Source organism: Solea senegalensis, linkage group LG7 (assembly GCF_019176455.1).
Source record: "Solea senegalensis isolate Sse05_10M linkage group LG7, IFAPA_SoseM_1, whole genome shotgun sequence".
In the NCBI taxonomy this organism is placed as follows: domain Eukaryota; kingdom Metazoa; phylum Chordata; class Actinopteri; order Pleuronectiformes; family Soleidae; genus Solea; species Solea senegalensis.
In genome coordinates, this window is record NC_058027.1 from 2,876,460 (window position 1) to 2,889,115 (window position 12,656).

The window sequence follows — 12,656 nt, forward strand, 5'->3', positions numbered from 1 at the left end:
TAGTGTGAGAAAAATGATCCAAAATACTGTGCAAAATGAGTAATTATATGGTTCGTGAGTAACAAATAATAGCAAACATGTAGTCATGCCTTTGCCTTTAAACACTTTGAATTGGTTTTTCATTGAGTGAGTTGACATTATTAACTAATGAGACAATGCTGTTTTTTAAACACAGCATGGACGGATAATTGTGTTGCCTCTAAGCGGAAGTTTCACATCATAAAGGACACACTGTAACATTTAATCTGTAGATCCAAAGTCTGAACCTAAGGAAACATAATAAGCTTTTCTTTTTTTAAAAAAAAATGTTCCTCACATAATGATTCACTGCCCATGCTGATGTGAACTAAAAGGAAAGGAGCCAAAGATCAGTCCTGGTTTGCATCCGTCACATGAGCGCACCGGAGTGCTCATCAAAGGATGTTAATGTGTCCATTCATTTCAATCTAAGGCCGTTGGTTTTGCATGTTCATGATTCCGGCTGCCTTTTTTGGACGTGGTTGCAAATACAAGCTGTACTACAAGTTTCTTGAAGGCCTGATAAATATGGAACTTAATGAGATTCCTTTCTCTCACTGTTTCTCTGTCAGCTTTGATCATACCGTCCCATGACATATCCATCATCAGCTTCTCAACTCCTCCAGGAGAAGGCCAGGCCTAATTGGTGCTATGAGGAATAAATCAAAGCAGAAAACAGGACTTGTTCCAAAAACGCACTAAAAACTTCTCATGTTTGAAGCGTCTGTCCAGTGAGTTTATGGCATCACATGGACCATTTTTCCAACACTGCTGCTGCGGCGGCTGATGTAGGGCTGTTAAAGAGTAACTGTGGTTCGACATTACACAGCCATCCTGTGAGGTACCTGTGCTGCTCTCTTGGTTCTTATTCTAATCTTATTTAACAGTCTCTGCCTGACATGCAATTCAATGCAGGCCCGCAGATTGGAGAGTTTCCAAACAATCCTGAGCTCACCCAAGCTTGGAATTGGTTTTCCGTGGAACATCTCCCTCCTCCCTTTGGGCACTTTACCAATTTGACCAAATTTGTTCCATCACTGGTTCTAAGTACCAGAAGTGTTTTCTGCCCACACTTGGACTTGTTTCTGCAATTTGCACATTCTTTGCAAAACATTAACAGCTCTGTCAGGGGCTGAGCTATGGGCAGCTGAGGTGTGGGGGCCCATGTTTCAGGGGATGATAAACAGAAAACTGTACCAACTTTAAACAGCCTTTCAGGTCACTTCTCACCCTATATACATCCTTAATATACTACATTTTATCCCTTCTTATGCCACAATTAACTGCAAATAAGATGGATACATACATGAGTTTAGTGTGAAATAGTTAACAGTGATGGCTCAGAATAAGCCCTTTATGTGTGCTCATAGGCGATGGCCTTATTTTAAGGGGCTGTCATCTTGAGTTGACGATCGCTCTATATTTATTTTCACTGTGTTGAGCTCGAGGGCGATTGGACAAACGCGGCAAAAACACAACTTCCGGAGAAGCTCGGCTTCTCTGGGGGTTCAACGGAGCAGTGGGCGGGCGCAGACATTGGGCTTCCGCATGATGATTGGAGGAACAGTCTGAAAGGCGGAGCCAGTGTTTGATTGACGGTATTGCAAACACGTCTTGTGTGGATTTTGCCAGCTAAGTCTGTAGACAAATATCTGGCAATATAGACCATTTTCATTCGTACATTTATACTATTTCAGTTTTGCATAATTATCGCATTTCCTTTTGTTTGTGTATAAATAGCTGGTTTCTTCAGCAGCAAAAACTAGTCAGAGCATGTGTTTTCTATTTTGAGGTAGAAACTCACTACACAAATGACGACGAACGACTGGGTGTGAAGACAAAGTCCTACGTTTACAATGTGCAGTCTCACCGTTAGATTTCACTATTTCTTACGAGGTGAAATATGCGATATTACCTGGTTATTCTCGTACAGGCGAGAATAACAACTCTGAGATACAGTTGTGACTCCATTTAGTGTTAAGAACCCTTTAGTGTGAAAGTATTTATATACGGATTTTACATTGCGTGATAGAAAGAGAGGAAGCAAACAATATCTTCAAATGTCTTAGATTAAGATGCTCAAATAACTAATCTGCTTTCATTTATATGTCTCTATACAGATGTACCCCCCAAATTTGGACCGAAGCTTGGGTTTTGACATCATGGCCACACTCCTCAGAGTCAATGTGAGTAAAAAGCACTACAGCGACGACATCTGTGCTGTTCTACCTAAAATCTGTGTGCAATATTCACAATTATAAAGGCATAAAACACTGCTTCCAGCCAAAGTTTAGGCTCTTGCCTTTTAATTTCAGATACATATTATGTGCAAGAGAGGCATCTGTCCAGTTGATGCAGATTGGAAATACAATGAACCACTAAAAGTTGATATACTGTAATGGCCTTAGATAATTAGAGTTATAAAACCCTCCATAAATGCCCCATTGAGATCAAGAGTATTAGATTATTCCCACAGAAATGCACGCCCACTGATTTTTTTAATTTAAGGGATGAGTGTTAGCAGGAAATATCATTTAGCAATGCGATCACATTGGAGGTGTACATACAGATAAAGACCGGGACGCTTCATAAAGCACTGCTTCAGAGTTGGGTGATAAGTGCTTGAAGTCAGCTAATGTGACTGAGCGACTGTAAACTTTCCAGCAGTTCTGAGGCGTGAGCCGCCGCCGCCGCCGCTGCAGTGAACAGCTTCAGGCTGCAAAAGTAATTAACAGAAACTTAAAATAATTCAGCTAATTCTTCTTTTGCTATCTGGTAGAAAGTGATGCATTACAGTACTGTATGTGTTGATTATGAGTGGAAAGAATGCCTTTATCTGCAAAGTGAATACCTTATGCTGAGCGTGCTTCTCTACAGAAGCTGCTTCAGGCGATATTTGCAATGTGCTTCTGTGTCGTCGTCCCCCATTTTCATCTATCCCTTTTACACCCACACTTCAAATGAAAGCACTTTACTTTACATCATTACGGTCTGTACCTGCAGGAAATGGGGCTCTCTACATATGTGTTTGCTTCAAAACAATGGGTGCCAATGAAAACACCCATGATATTATTTAAAAAAGAATTTAAATGTCAAGTTTTTTTGCTCACGTGTCAACTGTTTTTGTTTTAAATCCAGAACAGAATTCATCCCCGCTCAGACTTTGTTTATGCTTCATCTCAGCACGGTTACAGTATATTACGTATACGGCAGCGCATGAGTTTGGGAGCAATTTATTGGTGTAATTTTTGCAGGCCTCGCGTGATCCCGGCCTGTACACTGTCGCTGCTCCGCCTCCTCCGCTGTGCCGCTTTCCCCTGAAAGCAGAGAGGGGCGAGTGAGAGCTAGCCCCATTTAATGTCCTCTGATGGGCTCAGTCTGTTCTTTATCCCTCCCTGCGTCATACTGTTCTGAGTGGCTGTAATAGGATAATAGGCTCATCTGAATTTGTTTTTGGACCATTGACTTGAAAACCTTGTTGATACATTTACTGTAGTTCAGAAAATGCAGGTAAAGGGCGTTTAATGCTAATTCCAAAGAAAACAACATGTATAGATTTTATTTAGTGAAGAGTGAATGATATATCTGTATATTTGGATTTGCACAACCATTTATAAATCCCACCTTTTTTTGAAGGTTATAGCTTCAGTTCAGTTTCATGTAAACACTACACTTTTGTTTTTGCTCCCAAAACAAGAATTGAAGTAGAAATTTTCAGATTTCCTCTATGCAGACAAACGGGTTGTTTTGTTCCAATTTGGAGCACAAATCAAACTCTTTATTACAATAATCCAGTTATTATTGTATTTTACATATTTTACCTCACTTCATGGAAAATTACATTTACAATTTTCAAATGCGTGTGTATTGCATGCTTTACAATTGGAAAACAAGTTCAACAAATGTCTTAAAATCATACACAAGTGTGTATTCCACTCTAAATACACACTGACGGAAACACAGCCAGTGTTTGTGCGGACGTCTGTTCAGTGTCTGTGTGTCTGTGGTCAGGTTTAGTTTCAAACGACATTCACCATTTGTCTGCAGTGGCAGTTTTCCCAGCAGAACCAGGCGACCACTAAACAGCTGCTTATTTAAAACACCGTATACAGCACAGGCTGTGCTCTGTACGCTAACGTATACGAGCTACAGTTGGTAAAAGTACAAGTTCAAACCGAGAGCTAATCTGTTTAAATAAACGGTCCGTGTCCGTCTCTGTCGTACGGCTGTCCGTCCATCTGCTGCTCTCAATTAAATCAAACCAAAATAACGGACTCAAATACAGCAGCTGCATCCATCTCGTCCTGTGCGTTATGTTCAATTATTTAGAAATAATGAATTGAGTAATGATGGCGTAATTTGCAGCTTTCATTAATCTGGCCGCGTTAATCAGTTAAGCTCCACTGTTGGGACGGTGCATGTTCAGTGACTAAGAGTGGACGCGGTTGAAGGAACGTGAGCATGATTTAAGAATATTTCCCACTTCACATGAGCTATTCCTGTAAAGAGAAAGCTTCATGTAACGTTTAAGTTTAAGTTGATTAAGTTTGTATACGTGTTCTCTGCTCGCCCTGTGAAGGAGTAGGAAATGTCCTTTTTTGGTACGGATGAGAAAGCTGATACTCGACAGTCAACAAATCAATGAATTAGTGATCTAATATGTCCACGGGCACATCAAAAGCTCACAAGTTAAAACATTAACTTTTCAAAAGCTGTAAACAATCAAACAATTGAAGGAGAGAGGAGATCCGTGCCACACTCGCTGTTTCTGTCTGTCAACGGACTTCATGTTTACTGGAGCCTGCAATGGCTGTAATTGTCTTTGGCAAAGCATCTGATGTCAGATGGCAGTGATTATGACGCCGCTCAGCTGGTTTTAGCCAGATAGCTATTGCTCAAACCAGTCCTTACTTGGTCGTGTACACGGCTTGAAAAAGGCAGTGACGTTCGTCTTTTGTTCTTTTCTTTTTTCTCGCGCGTGTGTGTGTGTGTGTGTGTGTGTAGTAATGATCTCACGCCTTTTAAATGTTGAGTGTCATTTCTCTGCTGGTTCATCACACGCAAGAGAGACAAACACTACAAAATGTAGCATGGCGTCCCTTATACCAGTCATGTGTTCATTCAGGACAAAAAGCAGCAAAAAAAACTCTCCTCGACAAATTCACTTTCTTATTGAGGTTTCAGCTTCTGTGAACCCATACAAAAAATGCTTGAAGGAACAGAATACAGTTACTTCTCCCAAAAAAGTAACTGATTTAGTTAGTAAGTTACAAATTATAAAAGTAACCAGTTACTAGGGAAAGTAACTTACTTTCAGTAAGTGCTCATAGAATTTGGACCCCACCTCCACCCCAACTTAAAATGAATTTGCATGTTCAATTATTTGTGATAAATCAGAATATTATAGTGAGACTTATATACAATAAACTACTGACAACAACCCGCCCAACTCTGCCTCTGATTGGCTTACAATGAAATTTGACTCTATCTCAGTTTATCGTCATCATTAATGCGGTTGTTTCGTGTCCCCTCACGAGGAAGAAGAATAAAATAACCCAAAAAACTTGAAAACAGCTTCAATGGGCTAATAATTGAAGTAACGCGCCGCAGAAAATGTTACGCCGTTAGCAACCTGCCGTTTATTTCTAATGCCGTTTCTAATCGCTACCTTTGAAATTAAACGAATAAATATTGTCTGATGCGCTTCCATACTGTATATTTTGAACTCAAATGGTTTTGAAGGTTTTAACTTGTGCTGTAATCACCCTTGAGATGTTGGCTCTGTTCCGTTTATAAAAGTTAAGACTGACGTGATTTTATTTGATTATTTAAACCCGTGATTTTCCCTCCTGTCAAAATGGCCGCTCTGCAAAAGGGCACGTTGTGGCGGGTGCTATATACAGTACAGAACAAGCCAGAAACGTAAAGGTTTCTCACCCTCTTACAATTGCAAGTATGGTTTAAAATTACTTATAGTGAAAGGTCATGTTTTCTTTGTACCTTTGCAAAGGAGGTTGCGTGTCGGGGTGTGAGCAGCAGAATTCGAAATGTTCTCAGCACGGAGGTTACGGCAGCGTGGAGGCATTATTACATTTTGGTTGCGATCTTTAGGGATATGGATCCAGATTCAAGAAAACACATCTTAACCTTGTGAAATAGGGGAGTGTATTGGCACTGTGGGAAACTGAGTGGCCTTGGTAGAGATTTACAGTCTTGGAGTGCTTTCTCTATTACTTTTATATTGTTTATTAAGTTGCGAGTTAACAAGAGCGCGTTCAAAACAAAATGACGAAGGGATATTCTCAGGTAAGCAGCCTCCTGAAAGCGCAGTTTCGACATCGTGACATCGAAGAGCACACATGTGAAGGTAACGCACTGCACTGCCCACATCTGCGTCCCAGCAGCCTTTTAGTCGGGATGTCATGTTTGCCTTCTGGGGATATAGATGCCCAACTCGACACAGCAAAGCCTACTAAAAAATCTGAGCATATTTAGGCAAGTGCAAGATAACAGGATTGCACATGAGACCTCCGCTAATGTCTTCTGAAGGGCATTGGATAAACAGACACTTGTCTATGCAGTGGAAGGAGGGGGGGATGTTGGGTAGAGGAAAAGTGGGGACTGGGGAGAGGAGATAGCCAGGCTCTTTCAGGCAGATGTCCTCCCCAACTGCAACACCGCTGAGTACACCCTCCCTCTCTTCCCCTCTCTAACCAACTTTGGGGCCTCGTTCCCTCTCATATTGTTTTGTAGGAAGGCCAGTGTCCTTATTTATGATTTTTTTTTTCTCTTCCCCTCTTTTCAATGTGTGCGCTTAGAGACTCCAGTGGTGGTGAAGTTGCCACGGCTTTCATTAAAGTCGAGGCCAAATGAAATATGGATGTGCAGGGAGTGAATTAGAGTGATGGAATGGGCCAAATATTGCCTTCGTGGTGTCTCGGAAATACAGTCTCAGGGGGATAGATAGTCAGGCCAGAGGAATGTAAAACCCCTCGCTAAGTTCAGTGCATTCATCAGCAGGCTGGAGAAGTTTGCCTCCATGCAATGTTGATGACTTTTTGTGCTACCGAGTCTTTTGGTGCACAAGAAAACGCCAAGAATGGAGGAGACGGTATCTGTAACCTTTTCTTGCGATGAGGATTTGACCCCTAAGAAAAGGACTCCGGCGAGTTCGCCGCTATTTCGGCAAACGGTGGCGCCGCTGACATTCAAAGGCAAGTGATGCTTAACATCTAATTTGCTTGATAATGGTCCTTAATGATGTAATGAAATGAGTCAGAACAAGAAAAGGTACGGCCGGAATGAAATTGTTCACATTTGGTTCTTCGTTATGATGACTCTAATATACAGTTAGAATAAAGGTAAAGTCTTAATGATGGAAGTCAAGAGATTAGCAACAACTGCTTAAAAACTGTTGTGGTATATTCCTTTGTTATATCCAACCCACGTTTGTTTTTATATATAAGTACTGTCAGTGTTGTATTGGTACAAATAGTTACGGTTCTTAAGTAGAATTTTACTCTGCTACATTTCATAAATAAAATGTGTACTTGTACTCGTTCATTACTCGTTACTGCAAAAGAGGTAAAAGTTGAGTTGGTAACGTAATGCCTGTGTGTTGTCGCTAGTTGTTTTTAGCGGCACCAGCTGTTAGCCGCAGATTTTGGCTCCAAGTGGACTTAAAACACACCAGCGGGTCGTTGTTTACTGTGTCCGACACCGAGGCTCTGGTCTCCGGGTTTCTGGTCTCCTGTCTCCGGGTTTACGTTGTACACTCCGGACTCCAGGTTCCAGCTGTCAGCCGAGCGGCCAACCGGTGAGCTAGCGAGCTCACGCAGACGAACCGCAGATTTCGTCTCCAAGTTGAATTCAATAATATTAATATTATCATATATAATATTATTATATTGTTAAGAAGCCACAATAAATGTCATATTCAACATTGTAATTGCTCACTTTGTTTAAATACTTTTACTTCTAATACTTGTCAGAATATTCTAAAAGGTGACGTCAACGTCTACCAAAGTCATTTTCTGGTAAGATACTTGAGCTTTTGCTCGAGTATCGCTTTCAAATACTTTATACAAGACTATGTGTACTGTAGAGATTTAAAGCACTTTATGAAGTGGCTATGCTCAGTGCCTTTTCACCACCTTGCCCTACAAGCCTGCAAACTTTGACCTCGATGGGCAGAGTGAAATTTAGGGTCTAAATAATCCTTCAATGGTTTTTCAAAACAGAGGAACATGACATCTTTACAAGCTCTTGTACTTGCCATGAACGTGTCCAATACTATTCTACTATGCTTCATATATGAAATGCAGCACAATCAAAAATATGAATTCACTCAAAACGACTTCCGACACGCGGCCAATTTTATTCTGTGTCGCATTAAAAGAGGCCAAAGGCACGTGTGCTGCAGTGTGCACGTCCACGACAAGTTTACTTAAGCTGAGCAACTTCTGCGCTGCCAAAAAAGTGTATTCTTGGTTGCGGTGGTGATGTGGGGAGGGCAGGCTAAAGAGGGGGGGAAAGAAAGCTTAATTGAACAAACTAATGAGTAGTTCTTATTTCCACTGGGGATGTGCCAGGGAGATTGTTTGACAGTTTATCTGTGATAAATAAATGCTTTAGGAGCTAATTAGCTTCTAGGCCCTCAGGGGAGGGAGGTGTTGAGTGTCCGAGTGTGTGTGTGTGTGTGCGTGTGTGTGTTTCTGTATATTGCCATATCATCAAGTTGACACCAGTCCACTTCCTGTTCTTTCTCGCTTCACCCCCTCCCTCACTCACACATGCACACATTTTTCAAATCATTCCCATGTTGTTTTTTTAACCCTAAAGCAACAGCAGACGCACTAAACAAGCTAAAATTAAACTGACTGAATGCAAAGAAATGATAATTCAACTTAAGACGAACCCTGTAGGAGGAAATCTGACTTCATTGCTAGTGTTGAGGTTATTCAGTTGAATAATACTCTTGTGTTTGTTAGATCAATAAATATGTGGTATATTCAAATGTGTCCACAGGCACCCAATGACTGACATTTGCAGTTATATTCACACATGAATACATTTGTCCTCTCCGTGTCCTCCGTCCTCCACACGTTTGAATGGGGGAAAAAAAAAATGTAATGTTAGTGAAACGATGTGTGCGTTACTTCAGTTAAATTGAGAAAAATCACCTTGAAATCTTTGCAATGAGCAATAATCTGCAAAGACAGACACAACATCGGTCCGGCGCCATTTGAAAAGGAGTCCAAAGGTGTCCACGTGAAGGACGCCTCCTGACCCTGGACAGTGATAATGCCGGCGTTTGTTAAAGACAGAAATTAGTGCAACAAGAACGAGCATAGAATATTTCCCAGCCCTCCCGAGCTGCCATTTTTTGTCAGTGTACATTTTGTGTTACGAGCTTTGTTTTTGCTTTATTTAAAGAATTGCTTTCATAAAGTGGCAGGTGATTAAATTATTTTTAAAAATTAAGGATAAAAGCTTAAATGATATCCTTAAATAAAACTGAAGGGCACTTTGTTGCAATTAGCCACAAAAAGCTTTCATCACTCACTTAATGCTAATAGCTGATATGAAGTGATAAATCCACATCTGACCTTATCTTGACTGCTATTCTCCAGATCATACAACAGTCACCTGTTTCACCAATCACATTATTTAGGGCCCATTTTCTATATCTGTGTGTGGCGGATGGAGGACATATACCACAGCCTGTCCTGATAAGAGCATATCTGCCAGTGGGACCACATTGAAGAGTCAGAGGTTGCCTGTATCTCAGTTTCTGGGCAGGCGTTACATCTGTATGTCAGGACCCGGAGTCCCGGTGGCAAAGCACATTCTGCAAGACAAGATCGGGCTTTCATCACTTACTGGGCGACTGCTGCTGTTTTTAAACATCACGGAAGAAGAAGCCAAACACTAATAATTCAGTTGTGATCTGAACGGAATAAGACAGAAGTATGAATGTAAATCATAGACCTATCTCCAAACTACCTTTTATTTTTAAAATCCTTGAGAAGATATTTTACAGACAATTATAAGCTGTTCTGGAAGAGCACAATATTCTCAAGTTTTTCCGATCTGGTTTTAAAACTCTGCACATTACAGAATCAGCTGTTTTCGTAGTTTTTAATGATATCTTTTTAGCTTCTGATTCAGGTGACTTTTGACACAGTGGACCATGACATTTTGATCTCTTGTCTGGAGCAAGTTCAGGTCCTGCTTTGCAGATCCTACTTTCTGTGTCGGCCTTGGTGACTCTGTATCCTCCTCTGCTCCTCTCTCGTGTGGGGTTCCTCAGGGCTCCATTTTAGGCCCTTTAGTCTTCTCTTATCTGCTCCCACTTGGCTCTATATTTAGGTGGCATGGCATTTCATTCCACTGTTATGCTGATAATTGTCAGCATTATGTATTATAACCCCATTCCCCATCAAATAACCTGTTTAATACCAGTTTTTAAGAGGTTTTTCATCAGTGGAAATGTGTTTATTCCCACAGCATCGACTCCAGGGTCCTGTGTTTTTCTCCATTAGCATATTGGCCAGAATTAATATTTGCTGCGATACTTACTTTTTAAAGCTTCAGTTGGATCATGATTGATTTAAAAGGGACCAAATACGTTTTGTTTTGTTTTCTATGACATCGCAATTCACACACCGGTGACACATGGGTGAAAAACACCACAGGAACCACTCTCTTTTTTAGTGGCTTCACGACAGTCCAGAGTAAACCCACTACTTTTAGAGTAAAAGAGACGTCATGGCAGCATTTGTGATAGTTGGGTAAGTTCACTTACATGTAAAATAGAACAGCGACACATTGAAAATGGATGAATATGTCTTGTACTTAGTGATATGACTCGCAGGCTCGATTTTTAAGACTCAAAAACCAAATCCAACTTCTGTAACACAAGTTAAAGTGTCCGGTCTGTGTAGACGGCTTCAATAATAGGTAACAGTGTGGATTTGTCTGAGACATTTAACTCGACTGCAGCCTTCTCATTACTAATGTTCACAGTCCTCAAATTAAAACTTGCCTCGTATATTGAAAAGTCATAAAAATCCACTCATAAGGTCCTTTTAATAAAAGGTTAACAGCTGCTGTGCGCACGCACAACATAGACTGAAGAAGTAATGTCAAAAGTGTATGAATAGCAAAGTAAAAAGTGATGGAGAAAGTTTGACTCCACCAAAGATAAACAAAATATGAACTTTTCATTCATACTGCGAGGCATTCTTTGCATTGTCAAGGAATCTGCTTTTGTTAATCCATTAAGCAAAAGACTGCCTGTATGTGTCATGGTCAAACAATCAAGAGGGGAGACTATGAACGTCTATGCCATGAGAGTAAGTTGAAGTGAGAGTCTGAAGAATGGAAGGTGGAACACAATATGCAGCGGTTGAATAGAATGAACATTATAATTATGCTAAATTATAAAGTGTTGCTGACATCTGTCACCCCAGACTTTCTTTCAACAAATGAAGAGAAATAAACACAGAACATTCCTCACTTGTGACGGAGTGTAATCCTCTTGCCTCCCCATGCTCTTTTCTTTTCTACTGACAATGATAATTACAGTTTTTGTTGGACGGCTTTCAAGGATTTATCTCCTTTTTGTATTAATGGGTTTCTGAAGCTTTTAAATCCAAAAAGTTTAATTCACTGCTTCTGTATGGCTATTGTGAGTTTTCAATTTCCCTTACTTTTGATTGAAATACTTTTGAGTTGTCATGTGACATTCTGCTTGATGTGCTGTCATAAAAACATTTCCACATTACTCCAAAAATAAAGGCGGAGGAGTCAAATTTTTTGATCCATCCACAGAGTACAATTAAACTTTACCCCAGGGTCGGTCTGTTTGTTCAGACTAAGTGGGTACAATTTTAAACACACTCACACTCAACACAGCTTTCAAAATACACCCACCAGCCACTTAATTGGGTGCAGGGGACTGATAATAAAGTGTCAGAAGTGGCGCCTGGTTTGGTCTTCTGCTGCTGTAAGTCATCTGCTTCAAGGTCCAAGGTGTGGTACGTTCAGAGATGCTCTTCTACTGTACATGCGCTGGCTATTGTTGCCTTTCTGTCATCAGACCAGTTTGGTTAACTTGTTAACAGTGGCTTTGTGAAAATCCCTGTAGATCAACAGTTTCTGAAATACTCAGACGAGCTCATTTGGCACCAACAAACATGCCATGTTCAATCAGTGCAGTGACATGCATGTTAAAAGTCCGATTTTAGTCAGGCTAAGACAACAATATTGTTATGTCAACATATTAGTCGGACTAAGACAACAATATTGTCATATCAACACATTAGTCGGACTAAGACAATAATATTGTTATATCAACATATTAGTCGGACTAAGACAACAATATTGTCATATCAACATATTAGTTAGACTAAGACAACAATCTTGTTATATCAATACATTAGTCGGACTAAGACAATAATGTTGTCATGTCAACACATCAAGCTAGTTTTACATACCTGGACAATGCATTCATAGTCTGATTACTCCTGCATGTATACCAGGGGTGTCAAACGTATGAAATCGGCCCACCAGAGGGTCAACTCCGGCCTGCAGGATGAATTTGTAAAACTGTGATATTATGGTTAGATTCTAAT

At 40.5% G+C, this 12,656-nt stretch overlaps 1 protein-coding gene across 7 annotated transcripts in view; it reads left to right on the top strand.

Annotated features, from left to right (window-relative positions):
• LOC122772362 overlaps positions 1–12,656 on the top strand; it is a 162,237-nt gene that overhangs the window by 77,820 nt on the left and 71,761 nt on the right. For all 7 annotated transcript variants that reach the window (XR_006360767.1, XR_006360769.1, XM_044030358.1 and 4 more), the window contains one exon: positions 2,139–2,204. Coding sequence is in view for 5 of the 7 variants with exons in the window: in XM_044030358.1 (XP_043886293.1) it covers positions 2,139–2,204 (66 nt within the window). In the remaining 2 variants the exon portion in view is untranslated. The remainder of the gene's footprint in view (positions 1–2,138; positions 2,205–12,656) is intronic.